This window comes from Bos indicus x Bos taurus, chromosome 12 (assembly GCF_003369695.1).
Source record: "Bos indicus x Bos taurus breed Angus x Brahman F1 hybrid chromosome 12, Bos_hybrid_MaternalHap_v2.0, whole genome shotgun sequence".
NCBI lineage: Eukaryota > Metazoa > Chordata > Mammalia > Artiodactyla > Bovidae > Bos > Bos indicus x Bos taurus.
Window position 1 is genome coordinate 52690463 of NC_040087.1, and position 19727 is coordinate 52710189.

At 40.2% G+C, this 19727-nt stretch overlaps 1 protein-coding gene across 2 annotated transcripts in view; it reads right to left on the reverse strand.

Moving 5' to 3' along the window:
• Positions 1–3132: 3132 nt before the first annotated feature.
• EDNRB (endothelin receptor type B) overlaps positions 3133–19727 on the reverse strand; it is a 32070-nt gene continuing 15475 nt past the window's right edge. For both annotated transcript variants that reach the window (XM_027557757.1, XM_027557758.1), the window contains exons 3-8: positions 14672–14784; positions 14333–14537; positions 12570–12719; positions 8269–8402; positions 7596–7704; positions 3133–5679 (exon numbers count right to left, since the gene is read on the reverse strand). In XM_027557757.1, the coding sequence (XP_027413558.1) occupies positions 5545–5679; positions 7596–7704; positions 8269–8402; positions 12570–12719; positions 14333–14537; positions 14672–14784 (846 nt within the window). In that variant the 3' untranslated portion in view covers positions 3133–5544. The remainder of the gene's footprint in view (positions 5680–7595; positions 7705–8268; positions 8403–12569; positions 12720–14332; positions 14538–14671; positions 14785–19727) is intronic.

Sequence of the window (19727 nt, forward strand, 5' to 3'; positions counted from 1 at the left end):
CAGTGTCTTATGGGAACAGAATTTACCCTGTTGCTTCTTATTTAAATACTCGGTGTTCTGTAAACATCTACATTGCAGGGCTTCCTCAGTGTTTGATGCATAAGAGTTACTTGAAATCTTCATTAAATTAAAGACTTCTGGGCCCCACCCCAGAGATTCTAAAGATATGAATTGAAGGCTAGGAATCTGCATTTTAAACAAACCTCCAGATGATTGGCACATGTGGTCCTCAAACATTTGAAAAACAGTAGCCTTAGATAAAGGGCTTCCCTGGTGGTTCAGATAGTAAAGAATCTGCCTGCAATGCAGGAGACCTGTGTTTGATCCCTGGGTCAGGAAGATCCCCTGGAGAAGGGCATGGCAACCCAGTCCAGTACTCTTGCCTGGAGAATCCTATGGACAGATGAGCCTGGTGGGCTACAGTCCACAGGGTCGCAAAGAGTCAGACATGATTGAGTGACTGTCACTTTCACTTTCAGCCTTGGGAAGGGCGAACCCCTCTGCATGGAGCACAGTCCTGCATGACCTATAATCTCTCCAGCCCCACTTCTCATAACTCCTCCTTCAACATGCTGTGGGTCAGCCCTTTTCTTGAACTGGCCATACTGGTTCATCCTCTTTTTCCCCATTAGATGGTCACTTTGCCAGTAATGCCATTATCTCCTGGTCTGTTGGGTAAACTTCCTTTAAGGTTCAATTCAAGTTCCAACTGCTCTGATGAGTTTCTCTGAACTGTCTATTCTTACTGTGTATGTATCCATATTCTAGAACCTGTAACATATTAGCTGCTTGAATTTATTTGTCTACTTCTCCCAGTAGAGTGTGAATTTCTGAAGGACAGGGACTATGTCTTCTGCATTTGAATATACCTATGTTTTAGAAGGTACAATAAAATTATGTATTAAGACTGATGCTTTCAAACTGTCGTGCTGGAGATGGTAAGGCGATTAAATCAGTCAATCCTTAAGGAAATCAATTCTGAATATTCATTAGAAGGACTGATGCTGAACCTGAAGCTCAGGTTCATACTATGGCTACATGATGCAAAGAGCCGACTCATTGGAAAAGACCCTGATGCTGGGAAAGATTGAGGGCAAGAGGAGAATGGACGACAGAAGATGAGATGGTTGGATGGCATCATGTCAGTGGACATGAGTTTGAGCAAACTCCGAGAGACAGTGAAGAACAGGGAAGCCTGGCATGCTGCAGTTCATGAGGTCACAAAGAGTTTGATACCACTTAGCAACAGAGTAACAACAATGGAATAAATGTGTTGATTTGATATAAGAGTTAGACTAAGAGTGTTCATATCTATATTTTATAGGTAATTCAACTGGAACTCTGAGATGTTAACTGACTTGTTTGAGATCAACCAAAGTGTCAAAACAATCAAGGGTATCACCTTTTTTTTTTTTTTACATTTGGAGTTTTTTCCATTACACATGCTGCCTTCCTACCATGATGGAGTTATTCCCTGGGCTGGTGAGCCTTACATTCTGGAAGTGTTCAGTGGGATTTTCTGATTTGGGTATACACATTCGGTCTGTTGCTTATTTAATGTTGTCACTTCTGTGGTTAACTAATGACTGAAAGCGAGTCAGTCCAGCCAGATACATTATTCTTCATGAGTTTGGCCTCTGCACTATTTGGATTTCTGGACATTTCCATCTTAGTGCTGCCACATCTTTTGGTTTTCTTCCAAGAACCTAAATTGTATTTGTTTTGCCTACATTTACTATCATGAATCATTTGGGCATTATTATTATTATTGTGACTCCATAACTCATATAGTTCAAGAGAAGGAAGGCTTTTTGTTGAATCCTTAGAGAGGATTCTGCCTGGGTTTTGCTTTCTTGTACTTCTCACATAGCTCCTGAATTCAGAACATCTATATCTCAAAATAGATGGGGGCTTCCCATATGGCACCAGTGGCAAAGAACCCACCTGCCAATGCTGCTGCTGCTGCTGCTAAGTCACTTCAGTCGTGTCCGACTCTGTGTGACCCCATAGACGGCAGCTCACCAGGCTCCGCCGTCCCTGGGATTCTCCAGGCAAGAACACTGGAGTGGGTTGCCATTTCCTTCTCCAATGCATGAAAGTGAAAAGTGAAAGGGAAGTCGCTCAGTCATGTCCGGCTCTAGCAAACCCATGGACTGTAGCCTACCAGGCTCCTCCATCCATGTGGTTTTCCAGGCAAAAGTACTGGAGTGGGGTGCCATTGCCTTCTCTGACCTGCCAATGCAGGAGACATAAAAGATGGATGTGGGTTCTATCCCTGGGTTGGGAAGATCCCCTGGAGGAGGGAATGGCAACTCACTCCAGTATCTTTGCCTGGAGAATCTCATGGACAGAGGAGTCTAGCAGGCTGCAGTCCATGGGGTTACAAAGAGTCGAATGTGACTGAAGTGACTTAGCACACAAGCATATCTCAAAATGCCCAGCTCAGATTAGGCAACTTGACATTCAGAAAAGGTGAGGAATAACTCATACAAACCTCTAGAACACTAGGCTGAGTTTATATAATTATTTGGTAAAAGAGTAAATGCAAATTCTTGATTATTTTTATCAGGGGAAGAAAGAGGTTGTGTACTAAGAGATACAAGCATGTGAACCTTGAGAGCTGCAAAACACAGTTATTTAGTGGTCACTTCATTTTGTCTTGTACTAATTTTTGCTGTCATTTCTATCTCCTATCAAGTAAGAGCTGACCTCTTATTTTCTTAATTTCATCCTATCTTGCACTTAGTAAATACTCAAAAGGAGCTTGTGAAATGAAATGAGTGATTCCAAAATCTCATTTCAGCCTTTCACCTTTCATCTATGGTACAGTAATAATTAGACAATGAAATGCTCCCCAGGCAAGAAACCAGAGGTAGAAAGACATAAGGTGCCATTGGCAACTATCAATCAGATAACCTCGGAAAATTGAATGTATATATGTATCTGGTTACTCGCAACAATAAACCATTAACAGAAACTTGGCATTTTAATTTAAGAACTTTCATATTTTCTTTACAGTTGTGTGTTTAACATAAGTAATGTCCATTTGTGACATTTATATTTCCTTTAAACTTTAATACTAAATTAGTGTTTAATAAATTATTGCTTGCACATTGAAAAAATAAGCTGGTCTTTTTCAAAAACAATTTAAATTTTTATTGATTTTGTTTACATCATAAAGAATTAGCAACTATAGTAGTTGCCACTTTAAGTGACCTCAGAAAAAACAAAATATATAATTATTTTACATGGTTATATTACAATTTTATAAAGTTAGTTACAGCTTACTCATGCTTTGTTATAAACTGTATTCCTTTGGCCATATGTTGTAAGCTATCAATACTAATGCACATCCATATTAGCAAATATAAAAGAAAATCTAAAAGTGTTGTAAGTCTTTTAAGCTTTACAACCATGTTAACACTACTTTTGTCCATTGTTATATTATGCAGTCCTTAATACTAGAAAATATGTTTGAAAATTAAACGGTAGCCCCTTTCCCCATATTGATTTTATTTATGCTGAGAAATCATGTTTGTTTCTTACCAACCTTTGTCAGTCTGTTAAAATTTTGAATCAACCATTTTTAGAAAAGCTACTGAACATGCTGCTGCTGCTGCTAAGTTGCTTCAGTCGTGTCCGACTCTGTGCATGAGTTCATTATAAATAATCATGTATATACTTTCTGAGTGCAGTTTAAAATTTGGCAAGATGTTTACAGCCCATGATTCTGACACAGAGAAAGGGCACAGTAATGTAAATGAGGAAGAAACAAAATGAAATTGTCACAAAATGAGCTCAAATTTAAATAGGAATAAAAAAATCTATTAACAAACTGAAAACAGTAGTGACCCAAAGTTAAAATAAGATCTGAAGTTTAAAATGTCTTTTGTGATGACAAGGATCTGAAAATGTGATTAGGAAGACATTAATAAACAAGACTGTGATGTGTATATAAATTCCATGTGGCATATGAATCCATGACTTGTCTTTCCTTTCTGGCATTGTTGGGTTTTTGGTATCATCACCTTAGGTGCTGGAAAGCAGCATTGCTCATTTATTCCCAACATGTGGCTCTGGGTTACCAAAAAAAAAAAAAATCAGAAACTCTGTAATATTTTAAGACAGAGTTAAAGCTCTTGGGCCCAATTTGTTCCTGAAGCCACTCTGAGAACATTGCACTGTGTTTTGCTGGAACAGAATCAGGACCTTTTGCATTGATGTAAAGGGCAATGACGAACATCAGGCTAAGAATGGGAATCTGTCCCCATGGGTCTCCTCCCGCCCCATCTCATTTCCTCTGTCTTCCGTTTCCCTCTCGTACATACTTTCACACACATCTCATCTGAGTTAACCTAAGGCACTTTGCTGGGGAGATGAAAGAATTCGGCAAGAATGCACAAAGTTAAAAGGTTCTTAACAGTCTCATATAGCAGCTTTGCCTGTGACAGGAAGGCACTGCATCCAGAACTCATTTCTATTAGTTATTTACAAAAATAATGTAAAAGTTAGTAATAAGTTTTAAAGGTGACTGTTGCACTGACTGTAATAGCTATGCTCTTAGAGACAGTATTTTAACTATCACATGGTACATATGCCAGATACCGCCTTAATTGCAGAGAAGATGCTGCTGTCTCCTTTGCCATATGGTCAATGCTCCAGGCAACTCACATTCTGTCCATGATGGGGTTACTGGCATCTCTCCGTTGTAAAGGTATGAACACCGGGGCCTGCCTTTGTTTAATCACCTACACGTTGTGTATTGTAGCGAAGTATTTACAGATGACAAAACTAGATGTACAGCTTTTAAACTACAGTGGTAAAAGAAGAAAGCTTTAATAATCCTCAAAAAAATTTGTAGGTAGTCCTTTCTTTGCCAAGTACACGAATAGGCGATTTCAAAGCATTGTTTTGGGATGGCATTCCAAAACTTCTCTCTCTGTCCCTTTGTGACATTTGATCTCATCTGAATGTAAAGTTGCATGATTTTCAAAAACCTCAGTCTGTCTGATTCTCCCTCCTGATCATTTAAATACATCTCTAATGTCAAAAATACACCAGCTGAACTATTTTCACATGTTGTTTCCAAATATAATCCCTACCAATGGTGTGAAACTTTAAAAGATTTTTTTAAAATTTCATCTACAAATTCTGTTTTGCAGTGACACATTTTTCCTTTACATCAGATTCACCTTAATTTACAAAAATAAACATCTTTCACAGGAATTCTGAGTGAACTCAAGTTAAATGTAAGTGGTGTATGAATAGACCAGAAGTTCTGAAGAGCTATAATATAGTGAAGTGCTAACTGTAAAGAATTAAGTGCTTTCACAATAAGGCTTTCTTAATTCTCACTGCTTGTCTTCTCATGCTGGAAACAGCTCATCAAACGTCATGTGGAACTCTTGAGTGTGAAGAAAATAATCACTCTTACATTTGTACATTGTTTTGTGCAAACACACACGTTGTTTTGTTTTACTTTGACAGATACCTCTTTGTTTGAATGATTTCTGTCCAAAATAAAGAAAATGAATAATCCTTCTTTCAAGATGAGCTGTATTTATTACTGGAACGGAAGTTGTCATATCCGTGATCGTTAGCTTTGAACTTTAAGCACGACTGCTTTTCCTCCAAGGACTGTTTTTCTTCAAATGATTGGCACCAGCAGCATAAACATGACTGCACAAAGCAAAGTAACTTCGTTATAAGTTTACATCAAGTTACACTATCACAACCCTCCTTGCTCACCAGAATTCTGGCTTTCTCTGCATGAACAGCAATTCTTGGGCCACTTTCTTGCCATGCCCTCTTATTTTCCCCTTAAAAACATATAACTACAGAAGTAGTATATGATAAGTTTTTAAAGTAGAAGCTACATTGAAGAAAAATGTATATAATTAAACTTCTTCATCTTTTAATTAAAATGAAATAGAAAGACACTCAATTCTTGGATACTTACTCTTGATTACTTGAGGAATATTCTTAATATTTGATAAATATATAACTCAAAGCTTTTTTCCTATGCAAGTGGAAATATTACCATACCCATACATCCATAATAATCTGTAACTTTGTGGGCATCAAAATAATTGTAGCTTGTTCCCCCCATATATTTAAGTACAGAACTAAAATTGTCAGCAAAGAGATGCTACAGACCCATGTTGACGTCTTCCACTCTGAGAATATGGTGCCCTAGAACTTCACCCCTAATTCCATAGAAATGGAATGGTGGTTGACAGTGGGGAACTGAAAACAGCTCCTTTGTCCCTTTCCTGTTTACCTATTTCTGTTCACTTCTAACCTTAAAAGAACCTAATTATAGGCTTCTCTGGTGGCTCAGAGGATAAAGAATCTGCCTGCAATGCAGAAGACCGAGGTTCAATCCCTGGGTTGGGAAAATCCCCTGGAGAAGGGAATGGCCCAGTCCAGTATTCTTGCTTGGAGAATTCCATGGGTAGAGGAGCCTGGTGGGCTACAGACCATGGGGTCACAAAGAGTTGGACGTGACTGAGCAACTAACACACCCCTAGAGATTTGATCACTAAGCAATTGAAACTGACTCCTGACTTAATGCTCAACTGGGTACACAAGATGCCTTGTCTAACCTGTTGATGCTTTTCCTAGATAAAAAGAAGCGGGACTAGGTCTGAACCCACAGCAATCCCCCCAAGGGATCCTGCAAGCAGATCACTTGGCAAGATAACATCTGAAGAGAGAGCCAGATTGTCTGCCTTCCATGGAGAGGCAGAACCCAACCTTCTGCCTGGATGATTCACTGAGATTCTTCTCCCTCCATTTTTCCCTTTAAAAATTGTCATGACTGAATAGAATCTTTAGAGTCGGTCTCTGCACCCGAATCCACCATCTCCCTAGATTGCTGGCTTTTCTGATGAAAGTATTTTTCTTCTTTATTAACACTTGCCTCTGGAATTATTGGTGTATGAGCACAAGCAGCCAACCTAGGTTTGGTTACACTAAGAATAAGTGGATATAAGGGAAGGAATGTTTTATTCCATACTAGGTAACTGAAGGAGTGAATGAATGGATGGATGTTACACACAAATGGAAGCAGGCAAATGAGGAATAATTTCACGTATTCTATATCAAGGAACACTGCTATTGAATGAAGACAGAAAAGTGAAGGTAGAACTTGAATTAAGCTGCTTTGTTTGACTTGTAATTCTCACCTGTGTATGAAAAAGGAGACTAACATAGTTATAATTAGGAGTGGGCTACCTAGTCCAAAATCTTGCAAAAAGGGAAATAGTGCATTTAATTCATGTGTAGCTCTTATTTTATCATGTGAGAGCATTCATATATCAATGCATGTAATTTTTTATTCATTTTCTGAGTAATTCTATGAGTAAAACTGATTGGTTGAGGCAGTAGTGAATGGTTGACTGGGATTTGTAGGGAGAAATCAATTATAGTGATTTATGAGCAAAATTTATATTTAAACAATCATCTATCATGTAATACAAGGGAAAATTATAAAACAGTTGACTAGATCTCTCTGGATAGAAATGTTAATAGTTTGTAAGGGTTATATTTGATACCAGATTACAAGGGTTTTTGATTTTCGAATACTGTCTTACCTTAAAGCAGTTTTTGAATCTTTTGCTCACCAAATACAGAGCTATTGGGTTAATACAGGAATTCAGGGAGGCCATGTTGATGCCAATGTAGTCCAATACCAACAAAAAGCTGCAAAAATAATATGAAATTTTATTTATGTGCTATGAGCACAAATCCTTTAAAGACTTTTATGCTTTATAAATTTAAAAATTACCCATTTATAGTTATTTTAACTTTATCACTAGTCTTTGCTGATTTTGATCTCTCTCTCTCTCTCTTTCTCTTTGCTTCTGTCTCTCTCTTTCTCTTATTCTCTGTCCCTGTCATATCATTAACTGCTATTCCCACTCCCATGCTCAATTCTCTGCCTTAAAATGAAATATATTTCGTAAGTGCCCAGGCTGTCTAAAAAAGAAAGGATTTACAAAGTGCAATGGAGAACCAGATCTGGTATTTTCAATCATGCACTCACTCACTTGGACAGCCCTGGCTCTCCATTCTCAGCGTTCTCCAAAGCTCCCCTTACTTCTCCATTGGAAATAGAAGTAAAAGTAAAAAAAAAGGTGGGGGGCATCTTAAATTGCTTTAGGATTAGAAAAATGGTACTCTCTCTTCCTGCCAATGAAAGGAATCAATGGAAAAACTTCTGAATGGCATTTATTTACACAACTATTTCTATTTTACCTTACTTACCTTAAAAATTCACATCTACGGGGATCATGCTGATCATAAAGAGTGAGCTTCAAAATCCTGCTAAGATGAAGAGGAAGCCAACACAGAGCAAAGACAAGGACCAGGCAAAATACTGTTTTGGCCACTTCCCGTCTCTGAAATAAAACCACAATCAGACTCTGTAATGGATGGCTCATTATAATCATAGCATTCTCTCTTTCCAAAAAAAATGTTTAATACTGTTTACAAAAAGTCAGTGGCATTTGTAAAAATTCAGGATACAGAGTTTTAAACTAAATAGTTACTGTGAATTAGAACCTAAATGACTAGAGACTCATCTTTTTCTTTAAACTTTTCATTTTGTATTGGGGTATAGCCAATAAGGAGAAGGCAATGGCACCCCACTCCAGTACTCTTGCCTGGAAAATCCCATAGACAGAGGAGCCTGGTGAGCTGCAGTCCATGGGGTCGCTAGGAGTCAGACACGAGTGAGCAACTTCACTTTCCGTTTTCACTTTCACGCATTGGGGAAGGAAATGGCAACCCACTCCAGTGTTCTTGCCTGGAGAATTCCAGGGACAGGGGAGCCTGGTAGGCTGCAGTCCATGGGGTTGCTGAGGGTCAGACACGACTGAGCGACTTCACTTTCACTTTTCACTTTCATGCATTGGAGAAGGAAATGGCAACCCACTCCAGTGTTCTTGCCTGGAGAATCCCAGGGACAGGGGAGCCTGGTGGGCTTCCGTCTCTGGGGTCACACAGAGCCGGACACGACTGAAGCAACTTAGCAGCAGCAGTAGCATAGCCAATAAACAATGCTGTGGTAGTTTCAGGTGAACAGCAAAGGGACTCAGCCATACATATACATGAATCCCTTTTCCCTCAAACTCCCCTCCCATCCAGGCTGCCACACAACATTTAGGAGAAGTCTATGTGCTAATATAGTAGGTCCTTGTTGGTTATTCATTTTAAATATAGCTGTGTGTACATGTCCATTTAAACCCCCCTAACTAGCCGGCCCTTCCTCTCATCCTAGAGATGGACTGGAATGGGTGAATTTAACTCAGATGACCATTATATCTACTACTGCGGGCAGGAATCCCTCAGAAGAAATGGAGTAGCCATCATGGTCAACAAAAGAGTTTGAAATGCAGTACTTGGATGCAATCTTAAAAACGACATAATGATCTCTGTTCGTTTCCAAGGCAAACCATTCAATATCACAGTAATCCAAGTCTATGCCCCAACCAGTAACGCTGAAGAAGCTAAAGTTGAACGGTTCTATGAAGACCTACAAGACATTTTAGAACTAACACACAAAAAAGATGTCTTTTTCATTATAGGGGACTGGAATGCAAAAGTAGGAAGTCAAAAACCACCTGAAGTAACAGGCAAATTTGGCCTTGGAATACGGAATGAAGCAAGGCAAAGACTAATAGAGTTTTGCCAAGAAAATGCACTGGTCATAACAAACACCCTCTTCCAACAACACAAGAGAAGACTCTACACATGGACATCACCAGATGGTCAACACCGAAATCAGATTGATTATATTCTTTGCAGCCAAAGATGGAGAAGCTCTATACAGTCAGCAAAAACAAGACCAGGATCTAATTGTGGCTCAGACTATGAACTCCTTATTGCCAAATTCAGACTTAAATTGAAGCAAGTAGGGAAAACCACTAGACCATTCAAGTATGACCTAAATCAAATCCCTTGTGATTATACAGAGGAAGCGAGAAATAGATTTAAGAGCCTAGATCTGATAGATAGAGTGCCTGATGAGCTATGGAATAAGGCTCGTGACATTTACAGGAGACAGGGATCAAGACCATCCACATGGAAAAGAAATGCAAAAAAGAAAAATGGCTGTCTGGGGAGGCCTTACAAATAGCTGTGAAAAGAAGAGAAGCAAAAAGCAAAGGAGAAAAGGAAAGATATAAATATCTGAATGCAGAGTTCCAAAGAATAGCAAGAAGAGATAAGAAAGCCTTCTTCAGCGATCAATGCAAAGAAATAGAGGAAAACAACAGAATGGGAAAGACTAGGGATCTCTTCAAGAAAATTAGAGATACCAAAGGAACATTTCATGCAAAGTTGGGCTCAATAAAGGACAGAAATGGTATGGGCCTAACAGAAGAAGAAGATATTAAGAAGAGGTGGCAAGAATACACAGAAGAACTGTACAAAAAAGATCTTCACGACCCAGATAATCACGATGGTGTGACCACTGACCTAGAGCCAGACATCCTGGAATGTGAAGTCAAGTGGCCCTTAGAAAGCATCACTACGAACAAAGCTAGTGGAGGTGATGAATTCCAGTTAGCTATTTCAAATCCTGAAAGATGATGCTGTGAAAGTGCTGCACTCAATATGCCAGCAAATTTGGAAAACTCAGCAGTGGCCACAGGACTGGAAAAGGTCAGTTTTCATTCCAATCCCAAGAAAGGCAATGCCAAAGGATGCTCAAACTACCACACAATTGCACTCGTCTCACACGCTAGTAAAGTAATGCTCAAAATTCTCCAAGCCAGGCTTCAGCAATATGTGAACCATGAACTTCTGATGTTCAAGCTGGTTTTAGAAATGGCAGAGGAACCAGAGACCAAGTTGCCAACATCCGCTGGATCATGGAAAAAGCAAGAGAGTTCCAGAAAAACATCTATTTCTGCTTTATTGACTGTGCCAAAGCCTTTGGCTGTGTGGATCACAATAAACTGTGGAAAATTCTGAAAGACATGGGAATACCAGACCACCTGATCTGCCTCTTGAGAAATTTGTATGCAGGTCAGGAAGCAACAGTTAGAACTGGACATGGAACAACAGACTGGTTCCAAATAGGAAAAGGAGTTCGTCAAGGCTGTATATTGTTACCCTATTTATTTAACTTATATGCAGAGTACATCATGAAAAACGCTGGACTGGAAGAAACACAAGCTGGAATCAAGATATCCGGGAGAAATATCAATCACCTCAGATATGCAGATGACACCACCCTTATGACAGAAAGTGAAGAGGAACTAAAAAGCCTCTTGATGAAAGTGAAAGAGGAGAGTGAAAAAGTTGGCTTAAAGCTCTACACTCAGAAAACAAAGATCATGGCATCCGGTCCCATCACCTCATGGGAAGTAGATGGGGAAACAGTGGAAATAGTGTCAGACTTTATTTTTCTGGGCTCCAAAATCACTGCAGATGGTGACTGCAGCCATGAAATTAAAAGACGCTTACTCCTTGGAAGGAAAGTTATGACCAACCTAGATAGCATATTCAAAAGCAGAGACATTACTTGGCCAACAAAGGTTCGTCTAGTCAAGGCTATGGTTTTTCCTGTGGTCATGTATGGATGTGAGAGTTGGACTGTGAAGAAAGCTGAGCACCGAAGAATTGATGCTTTTGAACTGTGGTGTTGGAGAAGACTCTTGAGAGTCCCTTGGACTGCAAGGAGATCCAACCAGTCCATTCTGAAGGAGATCAGCCCTGGGATTTCTTTGGAAGGAATGATGCTAAAGCTGAAACTCCAGTACTTGGCCACCTCATGCGAAGAGTTGACTCATTGGAAAAGACTCTGATGCTGGGAGGGATTGGGGGCAGGAGGAGAAGGGGACGACAGAGGATGAGATGGCTGGATGGCATCACTGACTCGATGGACGTGAGTCTGAGTGAACTCCTGGAGTTGGTGATGGACAGGGAGGCCTGCATGCTGCGATTCATGGGGTGGCAAAGAGTCAGACACGACTGAGCGGCTGATCTGATCTGATATGTGGAATCTAGAAAAACGGTACAGATGAACCTATTTGCAGGGCAGGAATAGAGACACAGACACAGAGAAAGGATGTGTGGACACCAAGCAGGGGAGAGGAGGGTAGGATGAACTGGGAGATTAGGCTTGACATGAATATACTACCATGTGTAAATGGATAGCGGGAACCTGCAGTATTACACAGAGAGCTCAGCTCAGTGCTCTGTGATGACCTAGCTGAGTGGGATGGGCGGTGGTGAGAGGGAGGTCCAAGAAGGGGGGGATCTATGTATACATACAGCTGATTCACTTCACTGCACAGCAGAAACTAACACAGCACTGCCAAGCAATTATACACCAATAAAAAATGGTTTATCTAAAAAATTGATGGCTCTTTTTACATTCCTTTAGATTATGTAGGGTATCTCCAGGTAGATAGTATAAACCATATTAAAAATATCAGACTAAGAAAAAGGAATTATGCTCTAGTATATGATACTTTTAGTTTATTATCACTACAATTATTTTCATATTCATAATTGGAATTATAATCATGAGTCAGCAAATATTTCTATTTCCTTACCTGTTTTAAGTGATCATTTAAGGCAATTTGCATACCACTCTTCTTTCTCAACATTTCACAAGTCATCAGGGTATAAAACAATGCAGTGATGGCCAGCGGCAGGCAGAAATAGAAACTAAATAGCCACCAGTCTTTAGCTGTCTTGTAAAACTATGAGGAAGAAAGGATGTTATAGTTAATATTCCTCTGTAAGAAAATCTTACATATCAGATATTAAAAAATGCTCATCAAGGAATAATCTTCTAAAGTAGATCCATTTTATAAATACTATGTAGAATCTTTCAGTAGAATCTTTATTCTACTATGTAGAATTTTTTGTCTGCTGAACAAAAAATTAAATTAAATGAAACAAACTTTTCCTAAAAGGTGTTTCAATTCTCTAAGGCAGTGTGCTATAATTATATATAAAAATGTAAGCAATTGGGCAAAATTGATAACTCAAATATTTTTGTCTTCACACAAGTGAAAGGAACTTCTTGTGTGAAATACCACATCTTGATGTGTAAAGATATTCTAGTGTTTTGGGGAACTTCTCACTTTTTAACAAGTTTGTTTCTGGGGAAAGCAGGTAGGAAGAGGTCTATGGTAATCATTTAGCTCAGGAATGTATACATCTAAGCTATCAACTAAAAATCAAAATTGCTTATAAAATGACTTCTCTCTTACTCGTTCTTTTTTCCTTTTCCTTTTAAAGACTGTTGTTCCAGATACGTCTCTGTTGGAACAGAAGTTATGGAATCTATGCAGTACTTTGGGCTTCCCAGGTAGTCCTATGGTAAGGAACCCGCTTGCCAATGCAAGAGACATAAGAGATGCGGGTTCGATCCCTGGGTTGCAACAATCCCCTGGAGGAGAGCACAGCAACCCACTCTAGTATTCTTGCCTGGATGATCCCATGGACAGAGGTGCCTGGTGGAGGTGATCCATGGGGTCGCAAAGATTGGGACACGACTGCGACTTAGCGCACACCCATGCAGTACTTTTTCTATTGCAACTAATAAGAAACAAGGAAACGGCATTTTCAGTTTCAGTTTCCCATTAAAGCCCCTCTTTAGTCTTTTGTTTATCATGATCTATACACATATACATAAAATCTTATATAAACTTATGTGTAAAATAGAAAATAATTATTTGTGACATTTGGACCCACTCCCTTTGCATTAACTTCTCCTCACCCTTTCTGTTGGGAAGAGCCTTTTTTACTTAGGGTCTATTTTCTGATGACCAGCATTGCTATTTTTCCCCATTCCCTAATTAAACACTCTTAAATAAATAGACAAGATGAAGTTCTTTGCAATAGCAGCTTTCCCTTTAGAGAGAGGACAAGCTTGTCATTCATACCAAGATTCATGGAGTCACAGATTTCTACCAGTCTGTCCATACGAGGGACTTCTCCTTGATCATTCCTTTAACCACACACTGCCTCCAATGACTGCTGTGTTGCTTAATGCAAAATATGTTGTAGCTGCCAGTTCTTATGTGAATTTGAGTCGGAAAGCTATAAATTCCAATCGATTCTCTTATGTCAACTTGGCTTATCTGTATTCCTGAGAATCAGGGAATTCTTGGAGAAGTAATGACCTAGCTTCTTGCAGCATGGGTCACTAGTCCCGCTGTTAACCCTGAGGTCCTGGGACCTACACTTTTAATTTATGCCAAGGATAGTCATAAATCAATAATTTCCCAAGAAGAAGAGATTGGGGGGAAATAGCTAAACATTTATAAGGCAAGAGCAGAAAAGGGAAAAAAAAAGTAAAATTTACCTGCATAAATGCTGTTTTCTGAGTGGGATGGAGCAAGCAGATTCTCAGTTTATTTCCTATGTGATCACTGGTAATTATATCAAAACCCACAGCCTCAGGGACAGCCAGAACCACGGAGACCACCCAAATTAAAACAATTTCTACTGCTGTCCATTTTGGAACCCCGATTCCTTTAATCCGACTCCAAGAAGCAACAGCTCGATATCTGAAGAACAAAACAGAATCAATTGCCAAGCTGGCAGAGCCTGGTTTTTATTGAATTACAGTTTACTTTCTAAGTAACGTAGCAACCACTAGGATCGTGGTCAGGATATATGTCGCTTAGATACATGCTCTTACCTGTCAATACTTAGAGCACATAGACTCAGCACAGTGATGCCCACGGAGGCCTTCTGAATGAAAGGCACCAGCTTACACATCTCAACCCCAAAGGGCCAGTCCTTGGCAAGCAGCTGCATTGAGGAGACACAGAGCTCTGTTAGGGAGATGTTCACAGGGTGCTCTTGAACTGTATGTATTACTTAGTGGAGGTGAATGAACTTGTGGAGTGAAATAACAAATTTCAGTTCTTATTCTTTTTCTCATGGACTCCTCTGAAAATCATCTGCATTTGTTAGATATTTGGAACAAGAGAGTGGGCTGGCAATCATGAAAGGGCAGACAATTCAGGAGAATTAGCTACACATGAACAGGAGCTTAGGGTTAAGGTATCTTCTACTGCAGGGCCAAGAGGGGCCAATTGCTTAAGTTCTCCTTACAAAAATGGGAAGCTGCTGTATAGCACCAGGAGCTCAGATTAGTGCTCTGTGATGATCTAGAGGGGTGGTATGGGGGGCAGTGGGAGGGAGGCTCAAGAGAGAGAGGATATATGTACACATACTGCTGATTTGCTTCATTGCACAGCAGACACTAACACAACATTGTAAAACAATTATATTCCAGTTTAAAAAATTTTTTTTAAATTGAGCCTGTAGTGCTGAAAATGCCTCTCATACTCTTATGAAGTCTCCAATGCTCAGTTGATGGCCAAATCAAAATAAAGATTAATCAAAAATAGGTGAAAAGTATTCCTTAGTTAGACTACATGACTCCCTGGGCTTCCCTGGTAGCTCAGCTGGTAAAGAATCTGCCCTGCAATGCAGGAGATCCTGGTTCGATTCCTGGGTTGGGAAGGTTCCCTGGCGGAGGGATAGGCTACCCACTCCAGTATTCTTAGGCTTCCCTGGTGGCGCAGACGGGAAAGAATCTGCCTGCAATGCAGGAGACCTGGGTTCTGTCCCTGGGTTGGAAAGATCCCCTGGAGAAGAGAGTGGCAACCCACTCCAGTATTCTTGCCTGGAGAATCCCCATGGACAGAGGAGCCTGGTGGGCTACAGTCGATGGGGTCGCAAAGAGTTGGACACGGCTAAGCGACTAAGCACAGATGACTCCTATGGAGAGCAGAGTGTGTGTTCATGTACTTACTCTTCACTCTGGCCAACTGCACTGTCAGTCAGCACACTGTTCAGCATGTGTTCAACACAAGGCACCCTTTTCCTTAAGACTTCACCTAAGTCCGTCCTTCTCCAAGAAGGCTTTCCCCCAACAGATCCACTTGGCTAAAACCTTTACTTCTCTTAGCTCTTATTCAAGTCTCATCTTTTCAATATGACCACACTGCTAAGGATAGGAAATGGTCAGGTCTCCCCATCTCGTCTTTCTACTCCACTTTCCTTTACACCTACAGCACTTATTAACTCCTACTGTGTATAGTATAGTATACTTGTTTGTTTTGTTAAGTTTTTGCTGTCTGCAACCCCTAGCCTATCAGACAGAATACAACTTCTGCAATTGCCTAGCACAGTTTCCTGACACACAGCAGATGCTTAAGTATTCAAGTCCCTAAAATACATAGGCACTGGTTATTCAGTGAGCAAAATGACTTAGTTCTTGCTACTGTACCTACATTTCTATTTCAAACTAACTATGCAGCCATCTTCTGTTAAACTCATGATTTCTTTTGTAGGACAACTGGGTATGCCCCACACACAATGTAAATGAATCACATTAGGTAAACATCTGGGTCAAATGTTTACGCAGTTTGAAAAGAAACTGTTTTAAATCTACCTATGTGTGTTTAGAGTTGACTCATTGGAAAAGACTCTGATGCTGGGAGGGATTGGGGGCAGGAGGAGAAGGGGACGACAGAGGATGAGATGGCTGGATGGCATCACTGACTCAATGGATGTAAGTCTGAGTGAACTCGTGGAGTTGGTGATGGACAGGGAGGCCTGGCGTGCTGTGATTCATGGGGTCGCAAGAGTTGAACACAACTGAGCGACTGAACTGAACTGATGTGTGTTTTAATGTTTTAAAGAATAACCTTCCAAAGTTGAAAACTAGTTTGAAACATAATTAAGTCTTTCCATTCTCCTACTTGTAACGTTTCTTTGTAGAGTTTGTCATGCTGGGTAACTGTTTGGCAACTAGAATGGCACCCAAACCTGAAACGTGTGTCTCAGTATGAATATGACTCGGAGCTCCAGCATGAGACCAATTTCACTTCTAAGGCAGACGTGAAAAATTACACTGACATGTAGACAAATGTTGGCAAACTTACAGCAAATATGCTTTTTCTAGGGTCGGAAAGCCTGCATGGCCAGGCAGATCACACAAGAGTGAAGGCAGCCAGGTGCAAGAAAGTTACTGGTGTCAGGAAATAATAGAGGGCAGAGGGGTCTGGGCTAAATCCTGTCTAAAAGGAACCTGTGCTAATAAACATGATGTGATTGTTGATAAGAAATCCCCAATACCAAAATATCTCGATTTTTATCCCCAAATGTTTATATAAAATCTCATAATTTATAAAAATTGTCAACTAATTCAAATTTTTGAGAAAACAAAAACACTAACAGATAATAACATCATGTTAACAAAATAATTTTATGTGTCGGACCAGTCTCTAACTTGTGACCTCTGGATTAAAATGGGCTGGCTCATAACTCTGCTTATTCATTTATTCATTCAACAAACATGTATTCAATACTCACCATGTGCCAACACCATTTGGAGTATGGGGGCCCATTAGAGAACAAGGCAAACTCCCTGCTCTCATGGAGCTTACAGTCTAGTGAGGGAGGCAGAGAAAGAACACACAAATACTTAATATGGTGTTCACAGGATTTGTGGCAGCTGATGCGAAGAGCTGACTCATTAGCAAAGACCCTGATGCTGGGAAAGATTGAGGGCAGGAAGAGAAGGGGATGAGATGGCTGGATGGCATCACTGACTCAATGGACGTGAGTCTGAGTGAACTCCAGGAGCTGGTGATGGACAGGGAGGCCTGGCATGCTGCAGTTCATGGGGTCACAAAGAGTCGGACATGACTGAGCGACAGAACTGAACTGAGAAACTGTAATGAAATTTGGGATGCTTTCTTGTTTTAAAGATAGTTTTGATGTGGACCATTTTTAAAGTTTTTATTGCATTTGTTACAATATTGCTTCTTCTTTATGCTTTGATTTTTTTGGCCATGAGGCATGTGGGATCTTAGCTTCCCAACCAGGGATCCAACCTGCACCCACTGCATTGGAAGCAAAGTCTTAACCCCTGTACCACCAGTCAGGTCTCTCTCATAAGAGGCAACCTTCAGTAGGGATTTGACTAAAATAAAAGAGTAAGCCATGCGGACTGTACTCTAGGCAGAGGAAAGAGCAAATACAAAGGTCCTGAGATCAAAATAAGCCTAGTGAGAGGAGATGAAAAGAAGTTTCTTAAAGCTGACTGGAGTGTTCCAGACCAGTCTAGATGTAGTTAGAGGGAGGAGTGTGATTTTTTTTTTTTTTAAGGAAATCCATTGCAATATTTTGAACAGGGAGATGGCATCATCTTATTTATGTTAAAAAAAAAATCACTCCAGGGATTTCCCTGGTGATCCAACGGTTAAGATTTCACCTTTCAGTGCAGGAGTTGCAGGTTTGATTCCTGGTCAGGGAACTAAGATTCCATACGTCTATGGCTAATAAAACCAGAACATAAGTAACAGAAGCAATACTGTAACAAATTCTACGAAGTCTTGAAACAAAGTGGTCCACATTAAAAAAAAAACAACAAACAACCCTTCTCATTCTAAAAACATAAAAAGATCACTCTGGGTGCTCAAAATAGACTAGAAAGTGGTATGGCAGACTATGAATGGACTAGATAGACAATGATAGACGACTAGAATAGTCAAGAAAAGAGGATTTGATGAGAGATCATGGGCTGAAACTTGTGGTGCCTTGCAACTGAAAGGAATTGATTATAGACAGGATATATTTTGATAACAGAGCTAGCAGGACTTGTTGATGGGTTGGATATAAGATGTGAGGAACCAGAAAACTCAAAGAAGTTGATCATATGAATGGTGAAGACATTGACAGAAATGTAGAAGACCCAGGATCCCACAAATCTGAACCAGCTACAAGCTTGAGGTGGTTTAGAAGACTTGTCAATTACCCTTGCAAACATAATAAAAAGATTCCAACCAGTTGAAAGAATCCTTCCAGACACAATTTGGTATAAACTACTGCATCTAGATGATACTCTTTCTAATCATTCTGTCTTTATATGTATCAGAGGGGGAAGAAAAAGGAAAACTGACATTTACAGTGGGTTAAGGACTATTCTAAGCCATTTACCTATGGTATATCATTGAATGCCCAAAGCAATCCTATAAGGTAAATTACTATAAACTGCATTTTAATAGGTTAAAAGACTTAGAGGTACTTAGAAGTTTATTAACTTGCTGTGTTGGTTTTTTAGGGCTCCCCTGATGGCTCAGACAGTAAAAGAATCCACCTGTAATGCAGGAGACTTGGGTTCAATTCCTGGATCAGGAAGATCCCCTGGAGAAGGGCATGGAAACCCACTCCAGTATTAAACATGCCCACAAATTCTTCGACAGTCCTCCCTTCAAAAGGTGAAGCTCATTTCCCTCTCTTTGAAGGGGGGGGGGTACTTAATGATTCACATTTAGTGAATAGAATGTGGTGGGACTGATGATGCCTGACATCTGAGACTAGTTCATAGATGGCATTATGGGTTCCTCCTTGCTCGCTCTTGGATCATTGCTTTGAGGGAGTTGCCATGTCAAGGAGGAGACTCAAGGGTCCCTGTGAAGAGGCAACATGGCAAGGAACTGAGGCCACCTGAAAACAGCTGGCACCGATTTTCCAAGTGTCCAGCCTTGGACAAGCCTTCTCATGACTGCAGCCCCACCAATAACTTGACCCTCCTGAGAGACCCTGAGTCAGGACAACCCAGGTCTCCCACACTGCAGGTGGATTCTTTATCAGCTGAGCCACCAGGGTAGCCCAAGAATACTAGAGTGGGTAGCCTATCCCTTCTCCAGCGGATCTTCCTGACCCAGGAGTGG